Raw genomic sequence first — 23,905 nt, 5'->3', positions numbered from 1 at the left:
CAATTAAAATAAACACAATTTGTCATACCATACCATTTCCTCAAAGCGTACTTACAGGTTTCAAAACGCCAGGGTTCTCCTTCTAAGGGTTTTTGGGGTTTTTTTCTTTTTGAGGAAAAACGATATGAGCGCAGATAAACCTTTAAAACGTACTCCATTTCTGCAATGCCAGTCAGCTACTCAGTGTTCATACATCTTTCAAGGTTTCTGGTAAAGAATCTGATTAATAGCCATAGATTTTCCTTTTTTTTTTTTTTTTTTTTCCCTCTTCAGGTGAGCAGTTAAGATTACAGATTGCATCTATGTTGACCATCACTTATTTTTAGTTGTACTTCATAAATTGCATATGTTCACTGCAGTAGTGTTAACACTAAACAAAGCCTCCCATACTCATACAGAAAGGTAACATTTGTGTTTACAAAACTGAGCAGGTTTCCATTATATATATGCATATGTATACACACAATCTTTAAATACATATAAATATTTATAAATGCCAAAGTGCAAAAAAATGGTCAATTGCATCACTTTACATACATGATTTTAGTATTAGGAATAAAAGGGATTATATTGCACACCAAACTCTCTATACTTTCAAACCCCTGTGAAGTTACATGTGCATTTTGCTTTCCACAGTGATGGGATCTCACAGCATCCATAACCATTACACAGATGTTGCACCAAACTTAACCTGCAGCCAGGAATACAACCAACGTAAAGCCTGCATGCAGTGCATGTGCAGTCTCTATGTGCACACTGGAACAGCATGGGAACTTCAGCATGCATCTATTCTGCATGTGCTTTGCTGAATATAATCTGCTTATCTGCTTTCTCTGAGAACTGGATGTTTATTTGGGTTCTTAGCAGTTTGTTTTCAGTTATTCTGGAAATCCACAATCATACTTTTCATCTCATGCATACTCCATAGGCAAGGATGTTTTGGTAGAATCTAGAAACTTCAAAGTGTGCAACAGCGTGAAGCCATTAAGAACATGAGGTATGGAACAGCTTTTCTTACAGGAAGATTCACAAAGAAGCTCAATCTCAGGGCTTTTTTTGCTCAAAACATGTGAGATAACAGTATATACCAGGAGAAGGTCAGATATCAGTTCACATCATGCAGATAGGGCTGTTCTGTGTTCAAAACCAAAAAACAACATAAGAAAACCACTTGAATCACAGAGTAATTTGGGTTGGAAGAGACCTGGAGGCCATCTGGTATCTAAATGACACGAAAAATCTTTGCAGCATTAAACCTTCTGAAACAGTAAAGGTTAAAATGATGAATGTATTACAGTGCAACTTCAGTTGAAAATGATAAAAATAAATCTTGAATAATAAACTCCAGAAGATTACTGCCATAGTGAATCAGGAATATCAAAATGCACGGTGGTGACTTTACAGAGGGCTCTGGTGTAAAACAGGAAGAGACATAGTCAGTTACTAGGCAGGTAAATGGGACAGATTTGCTCTGCAGTTGTTAGAGCAGGAGATTAATAAACTGCTGGAGATCTTTGTCCCTCATGTTCATATAAACAAAAAAGCTTTTTCATCAAGTGTAACATGAAATGTATAAAATGCTGTATTCTACCACTCCTCAAAGACTTCAGACAGCCTTCTAAAAAAGGAAGGCAGAGACTACAGATGACCAGTATGAGATTGTTCACAGGATGCTGTTTTTGAAGAGAATGCTAAACTTGTATTGTCAGGAAAGCCATCCCTTTATGAAGAACTACTGGCTTAACATCATTATGCCACTGGTCACTTCTGAAAACATTGCTAGGAACAATCAGTAAAGCATGGCTAACTTCTGAGATTTAACTACTAGCTTCTCTGTTATTTTGGGTTTTTTTTGCTTGTTTTTAGTCTTATTCCATAGTGGTTGCAGCTTTTGATGGGCTGAAGAGGAAGGGAACAAAACCACAGCTAGTCTGAAATCACTAATAGTAATTTTCAATAGGTGTCTTTAATAATTTTAATTTACATATATAATAGTGATTAAAAAAATACAAAAGAACAGCAACCTGTACTGTATTGCTGTACAGTAGTAGCTATTTTATATATATATATATATTTTTGTCAGTGACAAAAATGCACTAAAAATACTCCATATATATCATCAATATCCAAATAAACTGGTTTTAAACCAAACAGCTAAAAACCCAAGCCCTCAATGTCCTACAACTCAGATTTCTTTAGAAAAAAAAAATCATAATTGCAGATGAACATTCTGAAGTTAACATAATAGCACTGCATTGCATTTTAGTTTCTGGGACAGCCAAACTCAGTATTTTTGCTACAGCTTCTTAAGCTGTTTATAACCATACAGGTACAATTTGTAACATGAAAGCAATGTTTGCATTAGAAAAAACTGCTGCTTTCAAATCCTAAGGTCAGAAACAAGGGTCAGTTCTCTTCTACAAGAGTGTACTAAACATCTCCATAATGCAGCAGCTAGCTATGCAAGCACATTTGTAAGTTCTCTGTATATATTCAGGTCAGCAATAGCTGGATCATCAGCTGAATACAGTGCCTTTAAGAAAGTGGTGTTTTACCTTGTCTTGCACATCTCTGTTACTGTCACAGTCATACAGTTTATCTCAAACACTCACACACACACGAGATCCTTTAGCAGAACTTCACACAACTGCTCTGAAGGGATGTGCACACATTCAGGTGTGCAGTACCTGGTAATTTAAGCCCTACTCTATCACAAACATTTTCTAAGAATGGTGCCTGTGTTATACAGTCCTGAAAACTGCATTGAGAAGTGCGTGTTGAAACAGAAATAATCTCCTCTCCTCTGACACTGTATTTAGAAAATGTACATATTCAATACATTATGATTTCCTCTCCCAGTAAAAATAGAGAGGATTTCTCAATTTGGAACTACAGCTAAGTTCTGTTCAGTAAATAATTAATTGACAAATGACTCAAAGCTACTATATCTTTATTTTTTTAATTACTCCCTAGATAGAATGGACCCATTTAAAAAAATGGAAAACATTTATGCAGCTCTTTTTCAGGCCACTTAGACTGCAAGTCTCTCCAATTCACCTGTTACTGAATGAAGAGCATCACATATGTAATTTCCTTTTCTGTTTCAATTAAAGGATCAGTATCACGAGCTAAAAAAATACGAAACAATTTAGCACTCTGCCCTCCTTTAAACAGGCACAGCCTCACAAATGTCACCCATCCTTCCTTAAAATTGAACTAAGCCACTGTATCTTCCATCCACGTTTAAATAACGAGAAAAGAGTCAGATATTTGTTGATGAAATATGAAGGTATGGCTATACTCTTTGAACACTGTGTTTTTCTCTTCTACAAGAAGATAGAACCGTTGGGAAGCGAAGATAGAAAGGGCTCAAAAAAGTGCTATATGGAAAAGTAACTGCCCTTAAACACAGTACTGAGAGTGTTCAACATGCGAGTTAACACTTACACACAACACTCCAGTCGTTAAATAATGCACGCTGCCATAGTCACACATTAAAACAAACTTCATAGACACTGTACATTCAAAAAACCTACAAGTGAGCAATACTGTACTAAAATGTAAACAACCACTGATGTCACAAAGCCTGCCAGTTAGGACTGAAGATGCATGAACTCACTCAAGAGAAGTTATTGGCTAGAAGCCTATTATAACTGCTCACCTGAAATAGGCTGAAACAAAGAAAAGCCTGTAATAGTGTCTAAACTTTTTTTTTTTTTTTTTTTTTTTTTTTTTGCTCCTTAGACATTGATTTGCTTTCATTCTACAACATTAAGCAGGCAGTTTCATAACAACTGAGTAAACATAAAAACAGGCATTACTTTAGCAGAACATGCAGAACATGGAGTTTTTCTACTTTGTTCCATTAACTTACAAGCAATTCAGGCCCAATGGAAGCAAGAGTTCTTTTCCAAAGATAAGTCTGCAATCCCGGCTGATCATCGGCATCCTTCGAGGGGTCCTGTCAAGGCATCGAGGCTGCTGTCTGTATCTGAAGCCAATGTTTGCTCTGTTGACATGGATGAAATGTCATTGATAGATGATGACTGGGAAGGACTGGTGTTGCTATTCACTGCTGCATCTGTGCTAAGTAAACCAAACATAATAAAATCTGAGGCAAGACAATACCGCAAGCACAAATAACCACACTTCTAGGTTTGAGCACATCGTTTTCCTCAGAGAAATTCTTCGAAAACAAACCATTTAACAGTAGAAATGCAAGCACTAAGTTTCCTAACACTTAAAACCTGCAGCACAACATTCCAATTACTGAACCAAGAGAACAGCAGCAAACATCAAGATTCAACAGCAGGCAAAAATACTTCATACTATTAGCTCTCTTAAAATAAAAAGCTCTAAAGATGTCTGAATGTGCTTGAAAGGTACACATTCATTCAAAGCCAAGAGAAAGCATTCAGCATAACATACACGTGCACAACAGCTGATGTAAGGTGGCATCAATTATTTCAGCTTACGAGGGAGCCTTCAGTGCGTTGGATTTCCAGGACTTACAACTTGCTTTCATACAACTCATTTCACAACGATGAAAAATTACTGCCCACAGATCAGAATCTTTGTCTGTAACAACAGAACTTTTGCCTACCTGCATTAAGTAGGATTTTTTTCATTCCTTTAGTCCAACAGATCACTCTATGCAGCACAACATTATAGAAGAACTACTGAAACGATGACTAACCTGAGGGCTGATCTTTTACCACACCATTCTTGCTTCTTTCTTCCCAATCCATTACCTCTTTGTATATTAATTCTTATAAGGTAGGAGGAATAGTAGCAGAGACAGAAAAAACATTGTTAAGATCACAAGGGATTTAAGTACTATTTACAAATGCATAAAGGTACAATTAAATAGCTACAGGTCAGTCCTGTACCACTACATTGCTCAGAACTAGACTTCAGAACAGCACCTGAATTAAAATATCACAGACTTCTAAATGTAACAAAGATCCACTATTTTGCTTTGGTTCTCTGTGATATGGTACATGCAAGATGGCTCACCCTCAACTCTTCTAGAGGAAAGGATTTACTACTGCAGAGCATACGTACACACACACATATTTATTCCAAACAGAATATTTTTCCATTATCAATTTATTTTCGTATTACCATAAGCAGTACTGCACATTTTGAACATGCTCCAGTCAGTTACACAATCCAGCACAAGCACAACAAGAACGCACAGCTCACAGTACAAGTTGTTACAATGAATGTCATTGCTCATGCTCCCTTCTTACCTTTCCATTCTTCAATTGCATGTTCTCTCTCTTCCAGCTGTGCATCATAAATTTGAGGTGGAGGCTACAAAGAAAAGTAAGTCTACATGTTACCTATTACACTGCAGGCAAAACTCAAAATGATTTTCTTAGCCAATTGTTACCTTCCTCTGGCAGTCTATTCCCTACATCTCTAATTTTACATTCATTTTACATCTACAGAATTTAGGTTCTACCACCCACTGATATGCTGTTTAAAAGCATCAGCTAAAAATGAACTTTTCCAAGGTTTGGCAGGGCCTCAGATGAAGCCCACTACCCAAAATATAGCAGATTATCACCCTGCAGGCAACACTTTCCACAAAGGGAGCTACCTTCCTTTCTACAACCACTTTCAAAACTGTATCAATTCCATTTCACCAACAGCTCTTCAGGTGGTACCACTTTGAACATTAACCTGAATGCTTACGTGCATCTCTCACTAAGCAAAAAACTCAACTCAAGGCATGCACTTGGATCCAAACTAAAGTTGTCCTTTTAAATTATCAAACTGGTATCTTAACATTTATTTTAAATGCAAACTTACAGCTTCTGCTTCAGCTGGATCATACCAGACAGTAATATAGGGATGACGTAAGGCCTCATCTACGGAAATTCTCTTGTCTGGATCTACTACAAGCATTTTTGATAATAAATCTCTAGCTTGACTGGCTAGAAAGTAAAAATGAAAAAGAACATACGTGTAAGGAGCTGTAGATTTTAAACACCTGACAAAGCATACACAAACAGATCTGCTAAGCTTCTATGCCTCCCAACAAGTTCCATTTGTTAGTGACATGCGAATATTTAACTTCTAATCCCTTGGAGTTAAATAGGTCTCACTGAGCACCGTTTTTCAATCAGCAGTGTAGGACTGGAGCTCCACATCTTGCTCAGTACCCAGCAGCATTAGGCTGCACTGCCAGGACAGGCACAGAGATGACAGCTTTCCTACGCCGCTGCAGATTTCCTTCAAAAGGAGGTCACAATCCTCTAATGTCAATGTTATTTTACTGTAATCCAAAACACAAACCCTGCAGCTGACATAAACCAATCTCCATTTTGAACAGTTGTGCTGCTGCGTAGGTCACAGTTTGTCATCAACTATTGCTCATAAACCACATTTTTAAGTGCACAGTAAATGTCTACTCGTCGCAGTGCCATCTGACTGACAGTTTTTTTGTCTCAACTACAAATGTAGCATAATAAAATAACTTGGTGTAGCCTATTTTGTATAAAACCTTATATCTGTTCATAGGATAGATTTTTTCAACTTTTTTGGTCATTTATCTAAAGTGCAGGTATAGCTGATAAGAATTACATTCCCATATGAACCAGAAAAATACAAATAACTTTAATGAGTACTACTTTCTGAAATGTTTCAGCCACAAACATTATTCAACACGTTCAAATGAAGCGAACTAAACAGAACAGTGAAATATCTTTGTATTTCTCAACTAATACTGAAAAATCAGAATCTGTCATACATGAAAAAAACAACAGGTATGGAACTTAAGTCAACACCTATTGCAATACAGTTATTTTATATTAGTTGTTGTTGTTGTTGTTTTTAATTAAATGTATTACAAACATTTTAAATTCACACCTTCAGAAGAAGAAAAAAATCTGTCTTACTTTTTAACTTGTCACGGTCTGATTCTGATGGAAATATCCAGTCTGGAAAGAGCTCTTCAAATTTAATACCTGGATATTTTGGCCTGTTTTCTACATAATTCCTCACTGTAGGCTGTAGTTTCTTCATGAATTCTGCTGAAGGCGTTCCTAGTTGTTCAATTACTTTATTCCATTGATCAATATCTGCACCATATCTTTAGGAAAATCAGCTGCAGAATTTGAAGTCTGTGCTACACAAAAACATCGCTTACAGAAATCTGAAAAGCTGAAAACCTGAACTAATAATAAAACAAGAACTTCAATCTGACATCAACACCATTCCAGAACTGCCATGCAAAAGGCTACCCTGGCAAAAATCTAAAATGTCAGTTTTGTAAGATAGGGACGGACAAGAAATGCTGCACAACTCATTAGGCTTCAATGTCTTCAGTGAATTTGTACCTACTGGCCAGTTTTAAAAACGACTTATGAAGATTCAAAATGAAGCTTCATTCTGTAATTATGCCCATAACATAACAACTACAGGGACAGAAAAGAAAGAAAAAGAAAGGCTGCTGGTGTATCATCTGCCCTACACCTAACAGTACCACGTGAAAGATTTTTGATGGCAGGGAAAAGTACATGAAAGAATACATAAAACGTGGTATTTCTTCCACATACTTCTACAGTATCAACAATCCTAACACAGTAAGTTTACTCAGATCAACACTTTACATTTTTCCGGATAAAAGGGATGGGCAGCTCTAGCAATCTAAACACAAACCTTGCAAATGAATCTGAACTCAGAATCTTTTATTTCAAACTACTGATTTTTCTCATACCAATTTCTTAACAAGACACATTTACTGCACTTTGAATTATAATTAAAAAACACTATCATTTAAGAAGCACTTAGTTTTGTTTGCATGCCAAAAACACATCCAGAAATAATTCCCACTAAAGCTTTAGACTTCTGATGCAAAGATTAAAAATGGTATCCGCTTATTTAACACATTCCGATGGAAAGACAATATTAAAATAAGAATTAAGACGTCAGTATTATTAACTCTCATGCTAAAACAGAGCACATACAAAGCAAGTTTTGACACACGCCAGGAAATTTTGTTGGAAAAGTAATTTGTGCAAGAACTCCACCAATCCAGATTCAAGAAAAGGTTGATGATTTGAGCGGCAGCAGCGCAGAACACCAGCTAGCCAAATTCGAGGGCATTCTGTGGTGGTTTGGGGGTGGGGGACCTACTCCAGGAATAAGAACGTGGGGAAAAAAATTGAAACAATATTTCCCCCAACATAGGTTGAGTATGAAATAAGCGATGCCCATTACCAGAAACCCTATCAGAAGAAAATCTTACTGCTGATGCAAAGCATGCAGTGTCCCTCTGAATAACCTTGCAGTCTGCAGACAAAATTACCCTTTCTGTTCAACTAATGACCCTGAGGTCAAAAGTAACCCAGGACCTTGAGTCCATAGCAGAGTATCTGTCTGCTTTGTGAGACTCTGCAAGAAAATGTTGAAAACAGAGTCCGTATTATAATCAATGAATAATAAAGCATGACTTTTCCCAAGAAATCATGACTATGCTCAGTCAGGCAGGCAGTTTCCTTCACCTCTTGCGTAGAAGAGCACTGAAAACATTCTCTGGTGTGTCCACGTTTTCCATTACTTCATCTTCAGTATCTATGCTGAGTGTTTTTTCTACGTTTCTCATCTCTAGTGCAACAGCAATTGCCAGCCTCTCAGTTCGGGCTATGGCCAGGAGCAGCTGGAGCCCCTCCTCCACCCTGATGGTGTGGAGCACATCAGCCCAAGCAGGGCTTTGCTGCAACTCTCCAAGAAATCCCTGCTGACCACACAGCAATGTACAAAGCACTGGATCCAAGAACAGTTCTCATGAAGACAGCCACAGGTACATCGTTAGGCAACACAGTGAACTTGGTTCCCTGATCTAAGTACCAAAGCACTAGGACATATCAAAATTTAATTTAAAGAAGGAAAATCCCGAGGCCATGCACAGTAGCATCCATTCCCCTTAACCCATGTAGTCAAAACAGACTTGAGGCTGCAGCTAGAAGAAAATGACCATTGCAATTATTCCAGACCAATAACTGCAAAAGTCAACGTGACTTATCTGCCAGTACCTCACATTAAAGGGAACTGAAAGACTCAGAAGGAAAAACCCTAAGCACAGCCACGCATTCTGAAAAGATAGAGGGAGAGACTCTTTGAAATATGGACTGGTGGAGCTTCAGTGACCTCCAGTGAACTACAAATGGTAACTTGCATATTCAATGAATACAGACAAAATTTCCTTCCTTTTTCATGAACAAACCAAAATAGCCCATGCTGACATGCAGGTGAAAGACACATAACATATATGAAGAATTGTGTTAGGTTGGTCTGAAGGCTTTAAAAGGTAAAACAATATAGAAAGGAAGAAAGGTAGAAAACAGACTTATTTAACAATCATTTATGCAACTAACTGATAAACGATCAACTGCTGAAGATTAGTGTCATGAAACTTTAAATTAAAAGTAGCCTCTACACGACATATATCTATGAAAAGATTTTAGGAACATATACTTGGTATTCTAAGTGGTGGAGCCAGCGTTTCCTTGCTGACAAGCAGAAATATTATACAACGTATTATTTCTATATCTTGGACCACAGGTCCTTTGGTTTCGCGTGCCTTACAGCCCTCAGGGGCAATTGTGGTTTAATTGTATCTTCTGCATTCTATGTACTTACTGATCAATTTGGGATATCTTGCCCTAGAACACTACTCCTATGCAAGACTATTTTTTATAAAGAATGAAATTAGCTTAAATCCAAGTTTTCCTCTAACTGGAACTTGATAATGAGTCCACTGTTTTAATTTCTTTGTCTAGGAAATATTTTTAAACGCATACAATTATTTGAAGAATATGCATTTGATTAAATGCTCATTTTTATTCACCTCACAAAGTGTAAAGGCTTCTTTCTGATCCAGTAATACGTTATTGAGATTTCCCAAGTCTAAGGGCATGAGGGCATAAAATTTTCTATTTCTAATACAGAAAGGTTCCCACACTTTCTATCATGTAACAAAGTACAATTCTGTGAAGACAAACTTGGGTCAAAAATACTGGAGGAGAAAGTGAAAGAATGATCATCTCAGAGAAAAAGTAAGTCCAAAATAAAGTTTTCATAAAATGATTATAAAAAATAAAAACATCGTTTTTCTATTAAATCATAATAGTAAGAAAAAGAGATTTCATGCAGTGTGCTTGCAATTAGCACTCACTGGACAGCAGCATCCTAATGAGTGAGAAAAAAAGTTGGGTTGAAACTCAAAAACCTCGTACATTAAAAAATAAGTTGAACAAAATAGGAAGCAAAACCCCCATGCGCAGTGAATGCTGACTTTGTAGAGTTCTGCTTCTAACACTTGTCTACTAAGAACAACAGTAAGAAAAAACAGATAACGCTTTCTTTTTCCTTTAACCTTCCAGCATTCTATTAAAGATAGAAAAGCTGAAGCTCTTAATACAAATTCTACAGATTCAATCAGTACAAATTACAGTAAATACAGTCTGCTAAGAAAATAAAATAGGAAGCTCAACAATTTGGTCAATGACACTAATTTCATAGTTTACAGTAGATCCACTAAAACATGATTGAAAACAGTGCTTTACGTTTTTATACGGATCAAAGTATGTTTCTGTTGGGAGTGGAATGAGGTTCAAGGATGACTAGGGAAGGATACGATCAGTGCCTTGGAATATCACACAACCTTTCACCAATTCTCCCATGATGCAACCAACTGACCAGATATCAACTGAAAGTAAAAATGAAATGATCAAATTATGAAGTATCATGAACAAAAGTGAGGAAAACAAACAAAATGAAGACATCTAGCATCTACAATAAAACACAACGATGTGGAAAACCAAACTGCTAACATGAATTTTGAATCATTTCAACGCCAACTAATTAAACTTTTGCTAAATTTTGTTTTCAGCACTTTGTAAAATATAATCAGCAATTACACTTCTGAAACGACCGTGAAGAAGGATACAATCTCTTCCTGGGAACAGGACTTTATGGAGGACCATTTCTGCCATAATGCACCCAACAGACCAGATATCCACTATCATATGTTAGGTGTAACAAGGACAAAAGATTAAAGAGGTTTTTTAAATATCACAATTATTTATTTGTAAATTCACACTGTTTATTTACAGTCGTGCAGATAAGCATTTTTGTCCCATCCAGAACTGCCTCCATAGATGTTCTCATCCACGTGAGCACTTGCAGCAGAACAAATGCCACGTGCACCAATATAAATTTTTCAGTGGCTCAGCAAGGTCCTGCGAGTCCCTTGTATCACACAGCTAAAGTTATAAACAGAAAGGTATCCCCAAGCCCCAGTGAAAAACCAAGAAGATATACTAGGTTAGAAGACCAGAGGAGGCAGAATGTTACTTCACAGCTAGAAAATATCAGCAAGTAAAACAGTAATGTGGGTCAAGGACAGTTTCCTTGCCAGCAGTTTTGTTGGCTGAATGTTCAATATATTAAAGCCTGTATATGTACATAGTACAACACCCAGCCTCTTTAAGTGCTATTTATATAGATTAAGGAGAATAAACTACATGGTTTATTGGAGAATCTGAAATAGATTTTTAATGAAGTCATCACAGACACTGAGGGGACAGACTTAAAATATGCTTCACAGTAAAAATCACAGTGATAAAAAGGTTTATTATTTATGCACTGATCATTGGTTAGTTGGTTTTCTAAAACATCATGCAGCATAGGTATCTCATAGATTGGTAAGTTAAAGAAAATGGCAACAGGACAACAAAGGAAAAGGTAAGACAGCAGGGAAGCAGAAACAGTACATGCTAAATGGAGATATGGATACAGTAGAAAACTCCTCCACAAAATACTTATTGTACTTTTTATGTTTTAATAATCTCCAGTAACATGATTAGCATTAAAAATAGACATAGCAGAGGGAAATTAGCTCTGTTCCAGCCTTTTAAAGCTATTATGTTTGGAGACACATGCTTTAGACAAACAATTTAAAGCATTACTCCAGTAACTTACCATTCTCTTTATATCCCATTCCAAGGATAACCTCTGGCGCTCTGTAATATCGTGTTACTACATATGGAGTCATCATAAAATTAGTACACGCTGTTCTTGCCAGTCCAAAATCAAGGATTTTGAGTGTACAATCTGATTTTACTACTATGTTGCTGGGTTTCAAATCCTAACAAGAAATTAGTGCAGTTAAGGAAGGCTCTACATACTGAATTACACCCCCCCCCCCCCCGAAGTCAGTGACGCCACCAGTTCACCTCACAGTAGCAGTTTTACATTCATTTACACTCACAAGAGTTTGAATTACAGATGTACATTTTGACTCTCAAAGTTCAAGTATTTGACGTGGTTTCAACCACATGAATCATGCTTTCAGGTGCAGAACTTCCTTTTCTTAAGAGAGACAGGGACATCCAAATAGGAAAGCAACAAATTTTTGCAGAATGGTATTGAATCACAGCTTGCTTGCATTTTCTAATCTTCCACACAGACTTTTCTCTTGAAATAACTGAATAATTATTTACAGTAGTTGGCAGTGAAATTTGTTATCTCATCTTGTTATAATGCTGGGCCATGTGAAGCATATCAGATTTCAATATTCATCTATTAATAACAGAGGTTGGTGTCACATACATTATTTCAAGCTGTGTTTAGTCACAGACTCTTTTAAGTCATCCCTAGACATATTCCTTTGAGCTATCCAAGTTCTGTCCCTTTCCTAGCCTGGCTTCTTTCCAAAATTTGACTTCTCATCTAATCCAGAGTTTCCACTCAAGGTCTTGACAGGTCTTTTTGCTTTGGTCCCAGACAAACCCAACACAATCCATTTTTGCTTCCCTATTTAAAGAAACTTCCTGCCTTTGTTTAGCTATTCACAGTCTGGTTAGTTTGGTTCCACCAATGGCCCTTTTCCACGTTCAACCAGCATCAGTTCTGTCCTGCTCTGTCAGCTCCAATGGGTTCAAATTTCTCAGCAAACATTTTGTCTCCCCTGTTGCTCCAAATCACAGCCAACGAGTCAGGCGGAGTTCAGCTGGAGTTCCAGCCCTCCCCCCCTCCCTTCAGTCTTACACATGTTAACTATACACAACGGTAGATTTTTTCAGCAAGGCAAAGAAGTTTGTTGCAATTTACACAGGTTCTTAATTCTGTTTATGGATTGAACGTGAAGCAAAAAAGCACATTAGACCAGAAGCTGACTGAATTTTTCAACTACCAGGGAAAAGAGATTTAAAAGATGTGTCCAGGAAATAGGAGAAAAGAAGAACAGGAAAGGAACAAAAAAACTAAGCATGACTGTCAGGTAGACTGCTGGTCATGGAAAATATAAAGAGCAGCTGCAGGAAACCAGAATCAGAGTTGCATGAAGTACGCTCAGGACTTGAAAGTTCTGAGCAACCATTTGGTAACATAACTTACAAAAGTCAAATGTTAAATTAGAAAGACTCATTCTTCAGTAACTTGGAAGGTATACAGTTTCTCATGTTTTATGAGTTGATCAGTTCAGCATCACTTAAACCCACAGAACCGATCTGTTTTAAGATCTGTTAACAATATGTTGGTCTTCACCTTCAAATCTGAAAATCTCCAGGTTTAATAATGGTATGAACAAAATAACTACAAACATACAAAAGAGCAATTCCCTGCCTACCCCTCAGGTTCATAAGAACATCTGTGTTCATAAAGAATATCAGTAATGATCTAATACTACCTACTCTGTGGATGATACCAGCTGAGTGGAGATGTTTGATACCACATAGCATCTGGTAAAGGAGATAAGACATCCTTTCATGATCCAATTCCATATGAATAACTTGGCACAAGTTGGCATCCATCAGCTCCATAACCAAATATCTGAAGCATAAGAAAACATTCATAAACTGTAAGAATATGAAGAAAGCTTATCATTTTAAGAAAAGATCATGCATTAACACAATTTCAAAATTAGGGTCGCTCACTGGAACATATGAATACCCCAAAATTAAATCACCATGGATAAAAGATAAATAACTATTTCCCACTTCCATTTCATGTTTGAAGCGAAACAATTTTATCTCTCAATTTATTTCAGAAGCGTCAAGAAAGACTAACTAAAACTTAAACTTAGACTTCAGTTACCCTCAACTTTCAGCATAAAGACTGTAAGACACCGGAGCTATGCTGCTACGGCTTAGATGAATATTTGTCAGGAAAACTGTAACAAAAGTCTAGTACTTACACATCCTGAAATTCTTCTAGTGACTTCTGCGGTGTAAATACATTTAATAAACTAATTATCTATAAAGAAAAAAGAAACTTCAGCTTTAATTCAAATAAAAATCCAATTATTACAGAAATTATTATTCAAAGCCAAATTATTCAAATTATTATTCAAAACATACTGATACTAAACACAACTTAATATTACTTGTTTCACTTAACTCACGCTGAAGAACTGTTGTTCCAAATATAGTTGAAAACTGCAGCACACGTGCTGCAGGGACTAAAACAGGGCACAGACTTTTTTTCCCTCCAAGTTATATGACACCCCTTTGTCCTTCTTCAGTACCTGAAATGTATTCCTTTTTTCCCCACATAAACAATAATCTCTTTTTTAAACCATGTATTGGGCAAGAAATTTTAACTAATGCCGTCCAACAAGAGCAGAGGCGCCCCATGCCACCCCATTCAATTTACATTGTTACACACTATTTCTGAAAGAACTCCTACCATTACTATGTTGCCATCCTTAATTACAACCTTGCCTTTATTCTGCTACTTCTGGACTTCACCAAAAGCTATTTCAGCAGCCCTAGTAGCTTTGACACCCCAGTACAAAACTTTCACAATCAGCGCTGTTCCCAGTTCGCGTTGGCAGCACAATGCAACACACTGTGATCCTATATTCTTGTACGTTCAAGTGTTGACATTATGGCTTAGTATCTCAGAAGGCTCAATGACTTTGTATGCATGTATGGCATGCCTGCATTTCAGTTGTGTACATTGGCAAGTTTTCAAGCTGCACCACTATACCTTCCAAATCTACCAGTCAAACATTATATTTAATAAAACTCTTGCATAAACTCAGGACATATAACTAGAGAGAAGCTGGAAGAGCCAAACCCACAACCAAACCCAGCGCCAAACAGGCCTTGCTGTAGTTGGATGTAAAAAGGCAAATGCACCACAGCAAAACCATCTCTGAAGTCTATACTGATGATAAACCCATAGTGACACTGCAACAAGAGCCTCCTGCTCTTGGCACTTCATCCTCCAAACAGCTCACCCAAGAGCTGAACCTCACACTGGGAATAACTGTAAAACCCACTGCAAATGTTTCTAGTTTCTCTCACCATTTTTTTTTCACTAGTTTGGTTAAAGATTTGCAAGAAAGCAAATCTTGAGCTTTTTAGATATGAGAGAACGAGAGAGGGAAACACAAAGGCAGACTTACATTTTTGTGATTGACACATTTTAAAAGAACAAGCTCTCTGTAAGCTCTTTTTGCGTGGGTTTGATTCTGAAAAGGACGACTCAACTTCTTTACAGCAACGTTTATTCCAAGGACCGTATCGAACGCAGCACTGCAAGTTGTCAAAGACAAACAGCTTAAGTTGAAGTCTGCTTGGGGGAGAGGCGAGGGAAGAGAGGAGATGGGAACACAGAAAGACATCAAGATTTGAGGAAATAAATACCAAATTAGCTGCTTACACTAACTTCCTTTTACATTTAGAAAAAACACATTAAAAGAGAATCTAAACAGTCCTTAAAAAACAAAGGTAGGCTGAACAGAAGCCACCAACATTCTTATGAAAAGCCTCCTGTGCCCTTCCTTCCCTCAAATAAGACAGAATCTGCTGACTTGAGACTTTTGCTCAAAATTGAGAGATCTAAAAATCCGTTAAGCATGCTTTTAAGTAATATTTCAGCTGTCTGTATTTCCAGCTTAGTCTGTACACTTGGGAATTTTTCTGGACACTGCTGCTGACTGACAGTCATTTAACATTTGCAGTATTAGCTTATCTTTCCTAAAGAACAGTCACAACATCTGATCAGTCCTGCAGGTGTCAGTGCTCTCATCTGTGCGGACAGCTTACAACTCCAAGCAATTTTAGTGCAGAAAATGAATTGCCTGGTTTCAGCAAAAACAAAAATCAATATGGAAGATTTACACGCTGCAAGAAGCCATGCAACAGCTTAAAAATGAAAATGAGCATTAATTCCATAGCTTTTTTCAGTTGTTCTTTCCCTCTGTAGTTCAAGGTACAGGTGCAAACACTTTAAAAACTGTAAGAATCTAAGGGCTAAATTACTTGTATATCCAGAACAAGACTAAGGTTGGAATATTCTTCATTAATAACACACAGGGGATTTGACAAAATACCTGCAAATGCATGCCAGGAATGACACAGGAGTTCCAATCCATTACCTCTCTGGCTTTAAATAAGGATTCCCACATGATCTCCATTCAATGCTACTTTCATATGGTAGGAAAGAATTCTCACTCATGTCTTTTCCAAAGCTGCCACTCAGTGAGCTCCTTCCCTGCCTCATCAGGACACATAGAGCACATACAGATGTGAAGAACCACCCTATTACAGCACTCTTACAAGAAGTGCAGCTCATCTCCAGCAGCAATACTCAAACTGTATGAAGTTTATCAGCATCAAATCACTGCCTTCCCTATTGGAAAAGGTACCACCAGCATGTGGCAGGGTTCACCCACAAGATGCTATTTACTGGGAGGCACAGTTCAGTGCCCACATTTCAATCACTGCACCATTTTCATTAAAGGCTTGCTACTTTCCATTTTGATTCAGTTCTGTGACACACACAAGCTGTTATTCAGTGATATGATCACTCTCAGATTTAAAGGTTTTTAATTTAACTATGCAAAACAAAACACAAAATGGGAGGAAGGGAACAAGTGAGAAACTGTTTTTCTCCCAGATATGAAAGCTCTGGTGTTTCCAATATTTCATCTAAAAGGCATTTTATGTACAATTTCATTTATATTAATGGCTTTAACAGCACCCTGGTATTAGCAAACAACCAGTAACCAACAGGGTACACAATAAACAACTGCTCAAGCCAGCCATGAGCAGCAAGATCACTGCAACAGTGGGACAGACATTTTAGGGAAGATACCCCTAGCAATCTGAGCAACCAGGTATGTGTCAAGGCTCCATCCCAGCACATACAAACAACTTCACCTCCACCTTTTTTTTTTGCTTATCCACATGAGAGTAACTGACACTGCATCTCAATAATGAATCTGTATTTGGTATCTGTGAAGAACCTCCACGTTTGTCCTTCCACCCAAAAGCAACATCAACCTGATCACAGTCAGTTCTATTAAGGTTTTCAGAGCACTTTTAAAAGTTTGTATTTTAATATTAGGAGCAAAGACACCACGTGCACGATGGACTTATAAACAAAACATCTTAACTAAATTACAGCAAGAAATCATGCTTCAGTTCTGTAGGCAAAGGACTTTTGCGTCGAACTGCAATGTGCTCCTGCTGTGGATTCCTGCTTTACCAGCTCTGCTTTGCTCACTCTTTCCCTACCGCCCAAACACGGCTTTGCAAACAGCAACAAACTCCTGACTGTTTCTTCAAGTGCAACCATAGGGAAAATTATGGACAAAGCAAAACTCACACAAGTTGGTAAGATCACAGTTTTGCTATCTTGAAGGACAGGATCAATTTGTTGGGACACAAAAATCATATTGACTAATTAAACATCGGAAATCCAGGGCAAGAAAGGAAAAACTGATATCAAGACTGAAACAAAAACTAGTTCAAGAAAATCATTTTGTGCAAGCAGATACTCATTTGTAAATAGATTCTAAGGTTTTGAGTATGCTAGAACTTCAGAAGTGTGAAAAGTCACACATAGAAGCACACTTTGTATATAAAATACCCAAATAAACTCTACATAAACAACCAAGTTCCTTTTTCATTTTCTGGAGTTCTCATTTGTATTTCATTTATGCAACATGCAAATGACACCGAGATTTTCCTAGCCAAAAAATGACAGGACAGCACTCTTCGTATGGTGAGATTTCCACACCACGTACCCCTACATTTTGCATATTTCCCCTGTGTATTTTAGGGACTTTTACAGAGAAATTTAGATTTTGCACCTTCTTCAATTTGGACATAGTTTTCAGATGTTTCACATGAAGAAAATTTATGCAATGTTTGATTCTGTTGTTCCAAAAATCAAGTTTTCTCAAAACAAGTCAATAAATCACTTCATCCCTTTCTCCACCCAAGATGCTGACCTTAGCACGACCCCAACTGTTTTGAAGCAATGCCTAGTTTTACTCATCTCATTTAGACATTAGGCACTACTTCCAATGAAAGGAGAAGCAATTACAACCAACCTAAATTCTTACATGCAATCTAGAACCAGCATATCACTAAGAATATTTATACCCAGAACACGTTTGCACTACACTAACACTTACCCAAACACCAATACCAAGATCTAGCACGCCCACCCATTCCCCACTCAACCCACTGAAGAATGAAATACAGTGTTCTCTTCTCACTTATTTTTTCACCTGTTAGCACTCCTTTCCTAAGTATAAAACATTTTTTAAGGTCTTAAAAAAGCCAGAAAGTCACGGGCAGGTGCTGCATAAGGGTTGCTCTCAATATGAGTCATCACACTTATTCTGCAGAATTTATTGGCAGACAGAAACTGCAGATTGGATTTAAAGCACCAACAACCCATCACGCGTTTCTGACTGTGATATGACAGAGTTCCTCAGTACATCTGTTTGCTCCCTCATGTATGGAATTGTAAAACCGCATCGATAAGATCTGCTGCTGTGACCCAGTAAGTTTTGCCCAACAAAATAAGGGCTGGCAGTGAGTGGTGCAGAATAGACTGCTGCAGTCTAAAAAACATTTGAAAGTGTTTACCTTTAGCTGGCCCAGAGGTGTGGTGCCATACAAGAGACTAAGGTTCAGGATCAGACTAACGACTCTCACGTCCTGGGCCAGTGGAGGCTGGACACATAGCTGAGGTGACACAGCAAGGAAGACGGCCAGCCCAACCCCTCACAGCATCCCTTCCTGGTTAATCCATGGAGTGACAATGACACTGATTTGCCTCGTCCTGCCAGTTAATGGCAAGGCACTGCATTGATGGCTCCTAGAAATGGACAGGAGTGACTGGGAATAAAAGGGGGGAAAGAAAGGGGGCCATGATGAAGAAACGAGTAAAACCCAGAATCTCTCACCATCTCATTGCCATTCCTTACACTGTAATAGCATAACTACATGGGGAAGGTGACAACTAAAACAAAAATAAAGTGGTTAATGAGAAGGAAATCTGTTGACCCTCTTCATTTATGTTGTTATCCAAATATTATTTTCCCCTAAAATCAAAACAAAAGCTAGTTTCCCACACAAACTACTGCAGGCAGGTATTCTAGTAACTGTCCATCATAACCTGTAGCAAGAGACAAAGCATTCATTGATTTTGATAACATTTGATATCCTGGCGCCCCTATCAGAACACATTCAAGTTTTGTTATGCATGTAGAGCTTTTTAGGTTTAAATAAAATATTTATTACTCACCAAACAATGCCCTGTGCCCCTGATCCTATAGGCTTCAATTGCTGGTAACGTTTTAGTACAGTGAATGTTGAATCTGCAACTTGAACACTGTAAAACTGACTATCGGATTTACTGTCACTCATGGTGTAGTGTCATGTAGTTTTCTCTCTCGAGGACCTGGTACAGGCTTCAAGATCTTAAAGAAAAAAAAGAAAAATGTTCAATCTGAGTAATTCAAGGCAGACAAGATGGAAAATAGATTATGCATATTTTAACACATATGAATTTTTCAATAGCATACTATTAAGTAAGCATTAGTTCAGCTTCACTTACAACTACTGCTAATGAAAAACCCCTGCAGAAGAGACAACAAATAATCATACCTTACTGAGCTGTAAGCAAACATTTCCATTCCAATCCCTAAAACAAAAAGCAGCTAAGTAAACAACTGTGAAAACAAACACCACCACCCTCAGGCAACCCTTGTAGGAGACTCCAGGACTCAGAACTTCCCTAACTTTGAGTTCCTGCTATCACCACCCACTCTCCCTCCTCCTGTCTTTAATACACACTGACATCCCATGCCACAGTCAGTGTTCTTCAAGTCCTACAAGAATTAAGAGAGTTGGTACTAAAGTTTGAAAGAACTGGCCATGTTGTAACAGTAAGTCTTATCCCAAATGCATTACAGTGCTTGAGGACCATTATGTTTGTATGTTAACATCCCCTTTAATGAAGGCAAAAGAAAACTGCAAGCAAAAGGCAATTCCATCCAGGTAGTTACACTGCAGTTCACCTCTCTCATCTGCCTTGCTCTTAAAGCTGGGACTAGACTTTCTGAAAGACGAGTCCAGAGGGCAGCAAGGAGCTAGGAGGAAAAGTCATCTCATTAACTGGGTTACTTACAGGAAACAGATGAGAGGAGGAAGAGCACAAAAGCCCAAAGAAAGGAGGAATAAAATAATGTACGAACACAATGGATGTGGTGATTAGCAGTGAGCTATGAAGATTCTGATTAGACATTTTAGAAGATATGAAGAGAAGGAGGGGAAACAAAGCCCATTTTGCAAAGGTAGAAGAGATGTAGTGCTAGAGAAGATTCCCTAAGGAAGTTACAGGCTCTCCCTCACTGGATGTTGGTGCTACGCTAAAAACTGTCCGTAATGAATCAGATGTAGGTAATTACACCTGAGATTGAGGTAGTGTACTACACCTCTTCAATTCCAAATCACTACAGTAGCAAGAGCACAGACCTTGCTTTCCCAGGCACCCATCTTCCCTCCATGCCTTATAACAATTACCTCAGTGATAACCAAAGAGATCTCTGAGAAACTCTCCACTTTTTAATTTCACATGCATCATGATAGTGCCATTACAACCCAGACTAAATTGCACAGCCAAGAGTTCCCCAAAACAGGAAATGAAAGCAGATCACCTCCCTATAAGCAGCTGGCCCAACCACCCAGCTGTACTGCATCATTTGTAGCTAAAGAAAGAGCAGTTATTCTCTCCTTCTTCACCAGTCAACAGAACATTGGCGAGCCCATGCAAAGCAGAAGAGCCTTGACAGCAACCCAGAAGCACATCCTGGAAGGGCACAGAGCTATATAAGTAGTTTCTAGTAGCTTCAGGAATTAGAATATGGGCCTCTCCCTTCCAGCCAGCAGCAGGATGGATCAGTGTCTTCTCCATGGCCTGGGCACAGGAACACAGGAAACATGCAAGGAAAAAAGATGTAAAGCTGCAAATGCTAATGGAGACTAAAGTCAAAATGGTAACAGTTAGCTTTGAGGCATTCTGAAGAAATATCTAGAGTCCTCTTTAATTTCTAGTATCTCAAAATCTAAGCAGCATTTTACAAAGTAAATACTCAATCTGGTCACCTCCAGCAGCTATTTAGACAGTAAGGAATGAACCCCCTCTTCCTTCCTGTGTTTTATCACTCCAGAGCTATAGACACTGATGCACCACATTTTTTGATTAACAACCCCTGAGCAGCCCTGGTATTTTCTGTACATCTCCAAATGCTGGAAGACAGACACAGCTGGAAATACAAGACTAAGGAAAAGATCAAGATTCTCTCTCTGAAAAGGGGCTTAAAGGGGGGGGGGGGGGGGGGGGGGGGAAGTGTAGAGGTGGATTACACTGGAAATCAAATGAAATATGTTAGTTACGTGGGATCTATGCTGGTACTTCTTCAAAGGTTAATGAGGATCACTGCTGTTCATTAAGTGATAAAGAAGCAGAGGAAAAGGAAGTGATCCTGAACCAAAGAAACCTCACTTTAAGAAATCTTGCCTGTACAAAGTCATAATTTGAAAACAGTTTAAAGACCAGGATAAGCTCTTTACACAAGACCCAAAGAGGGATTTGTGAATCACAACACACAAGCTCTATGCATTCAGACATCCTCTGGAGCTCACTGTGCTGGGCAACAGCCTACCCTGAGCCCTAGGCAGGAGTTAGGTTATTTCAGGTATACACACTAATGTAAAGCTAAATGCCATGAGACTGTAAGTATTGACATAATTTAAGGCTCTGAGACTATTTTGAGGCTAAGCCCACTGAATAAGAAGGTTGCCCATCACTCAAGAGGGAAAAGTGCATCTGACAAGTTTCTTAAACCTGGAGCTGCTACTCTGCTACCTGAGGCAATTTGATTCATCACTCCTCCTCGCAGGTACACAACATATCCCACACATCTCCCATACTGGAATCTCTTGGAAGTTGGCATTACTTCCATTTCAGAAATACACATTTTCATTCATGGCTTCCTAGCTGCAGCAAACAGGAGCAGTGCCAAATGTGGAAGTCATTCATTCATACTTCTGCATATTGATAAGGGCACTCAATCAGTGCTTCAAGATAGTTTTCTTTTTTGAGAAAAATTGAAATTTTTGAGATGCGGATAAATTAAGTGCAGGTTTCTGTGTTTCAATAAGGTGCTTGTAGAATTGGAAAAATTAAAAAGCATAAAGCTGATTTTACTCTATGCAAAGAGATCACAAGTGCTTACAGAAGTGGTTTTCAGCCTCAGTTCATGCAAAGTAAAATAATTTAAAGAAAAAAGGAAAACAGACACACCAAATCCACCTCCTATAAACGTTTTAGCTGTCATACAGAATTGCTGTAGGGAAGTACTTAGGGGTTGAAAGCAACTGCATTACAGTGTATGTACATACTGCACCAGTCACCTCTGCAAAAGGCACCTATTAAAATGGCAACTTAGTATTAACCAGATCCATTCTCTGGATATTTTCCACGTCAAAAGCTTCTGAAGCAAACAGGTTGGAACAGCTGGGAACGTTCCCTGTGCTGTTTTGGATACAGAAATGTTATCACAGTGAACATCAAGAAACTAACTTCAGGCTAAACTGCACTGCAGACAGAAAGAACCCAGGGTGCACACGCATACGAAACGACAGGGAAACCACACAGAACATTCACCTTCACAGACGTACTCTGCAAATTAACCAATACTTGCTCTATCCACTCAGCTCTCTGAGAAGCACCTCAGCCTTCAACCAGCCGAAGCTATCAGCGAGCAGATCTCACCGACTGCCACCAGCCCCGCCGTCATTTAGCTGCCAAACAAACGCTGAAAGCAAACACTGGGCGCACCTCGGCCGGGAGACGGAGGGGAAAAGTTCAATCGTGTATCTGCCGTGCAACGAGTCCGCCGTGAAATGACGGAGCAGCCGTCGAGCCGAGCGAGCGCGCTCACGGAATTCCTTCACTCGTGCGGTTTGCGTCGCGGGGCGGCACAGCGCGGCTCCCCGCCGGCACCGAGCGCGGCCAGGACGGCACGGGGCGCCGAGGCCGGGCAGGGGCGGCGGTACGGCACGGGAAGGGCGAGGGGCACGGCAGGGCCGAGAAGAAGGAAAGGGCCCCCGGCTCGGCCCCTCCGCCTCCTCCCCCTCTCCGGAGGGCCGGGCCCGGGGCAGCGACGCGGGGGGAAGCCCGGCCCCGGCCCCGGCTGCGCCTCGGCGGGCGGGGCCCGCGGGAAGAGCCGGGGACTCCTCTCGGCACAGGGCCGGGGGGCTCGGCTCGGCTCACTCCGGCTCCAGCCCCGCCGCACGCAAAGCCCTCCTCGCGGCCTCCCTCACCGTCTCCTCACTCGGTCGGGCTCCAGCGGGACGGGGTGCGGCGCTCGCGAGCCGCGCAGCCACCTCCGCCGCCGCCTCCACCTCCTCCGGCGCGCAGGGCCGCCCCAGCCACAATGGCCTCCCGGTGCTCCGCGCAGGCCGCGCCAGGCCTGAGCGCGTTGACGGGCAGCCACTCGGACCAATCGCGAGCCCATACCGCGAAGCTCAGCCAACGGTGGCCCGGGGGCGGGACAGACCTGGCGCTATATAAGGCA

General features: G+C 39.4%; 1 protein-coding gene across 5 annotated transcripts; it reads right to left on the bottom strand.

Moving 5' to 3' along the window:
- Nucleotides 1–3,894: 3,894 nt before the first annotated feature.
- Nucleotides 3,895–19,688, bottom strand: MAPK9 (mitogen-activated protein kinase 9; the record flags this gene model as incomplete). 5 transcript variants are annotated; one of them, XM_079542178.1, is made up of 11 exons in its annotated part: nucleotides 3,895–4,086; nucleotides 4,693–4,768; nucleotides 5,253–5,316; nucleotides 5,818–5,942; nucleotides 6,906–7,088; nucleotides 10,961–11,032; nucleotides 11,995–12,160; nucleotides 13,707–13,845; nucleotides 14,210–14,268; nucleotides 15,425–15,554; nucleotides 19,567–19,688. In XM_079542178.1, 11 exons carry the CDS (start codon nucleotides 19,686–19,688, stop codon nucleotides 3,939–3,941), a joined length of 1,284 nt encoding a protein of 427 aa, XP_079398304.1. In that variant the 3' UTR covers nucleotides 3,895–3,938. The 5 variants fall into 5 exon arrangements, with proteins under 5 accessions (XP_079398304.1, XP_079398302.1, XP_079398303.1 ...); XM_079542176.1 differs by having other exon boundaries at nucleotides 3,895–4,081; nucleotides 4,697–4,768; XM_079542177.1 differs by lacking the exon at nucleotides 10,961–11,032 and adding an exon at nucleotides 10,649–10,720.
- Between the last annotated feature and the right edge of the window lie 4,217 nt (nucleotides 19,689–23,905).

This window comes from Tetrao urogallus, assembly GCF_951394365.1.
Source record: "Tetrao urogallus genome assembly, chromosome: 14".
NCBI classification, from domain to species: Eukaryota; Metazoa; Chordata; class Aves; order Galliformes; family Phasianidae; genus Tetrao; species Tetrao urogallus.
The sequence above is the reverse complement of the archived record's forward strand: the minus strand, read 5'-3'. Positions and strand labels throughout refer to the sequence as shown.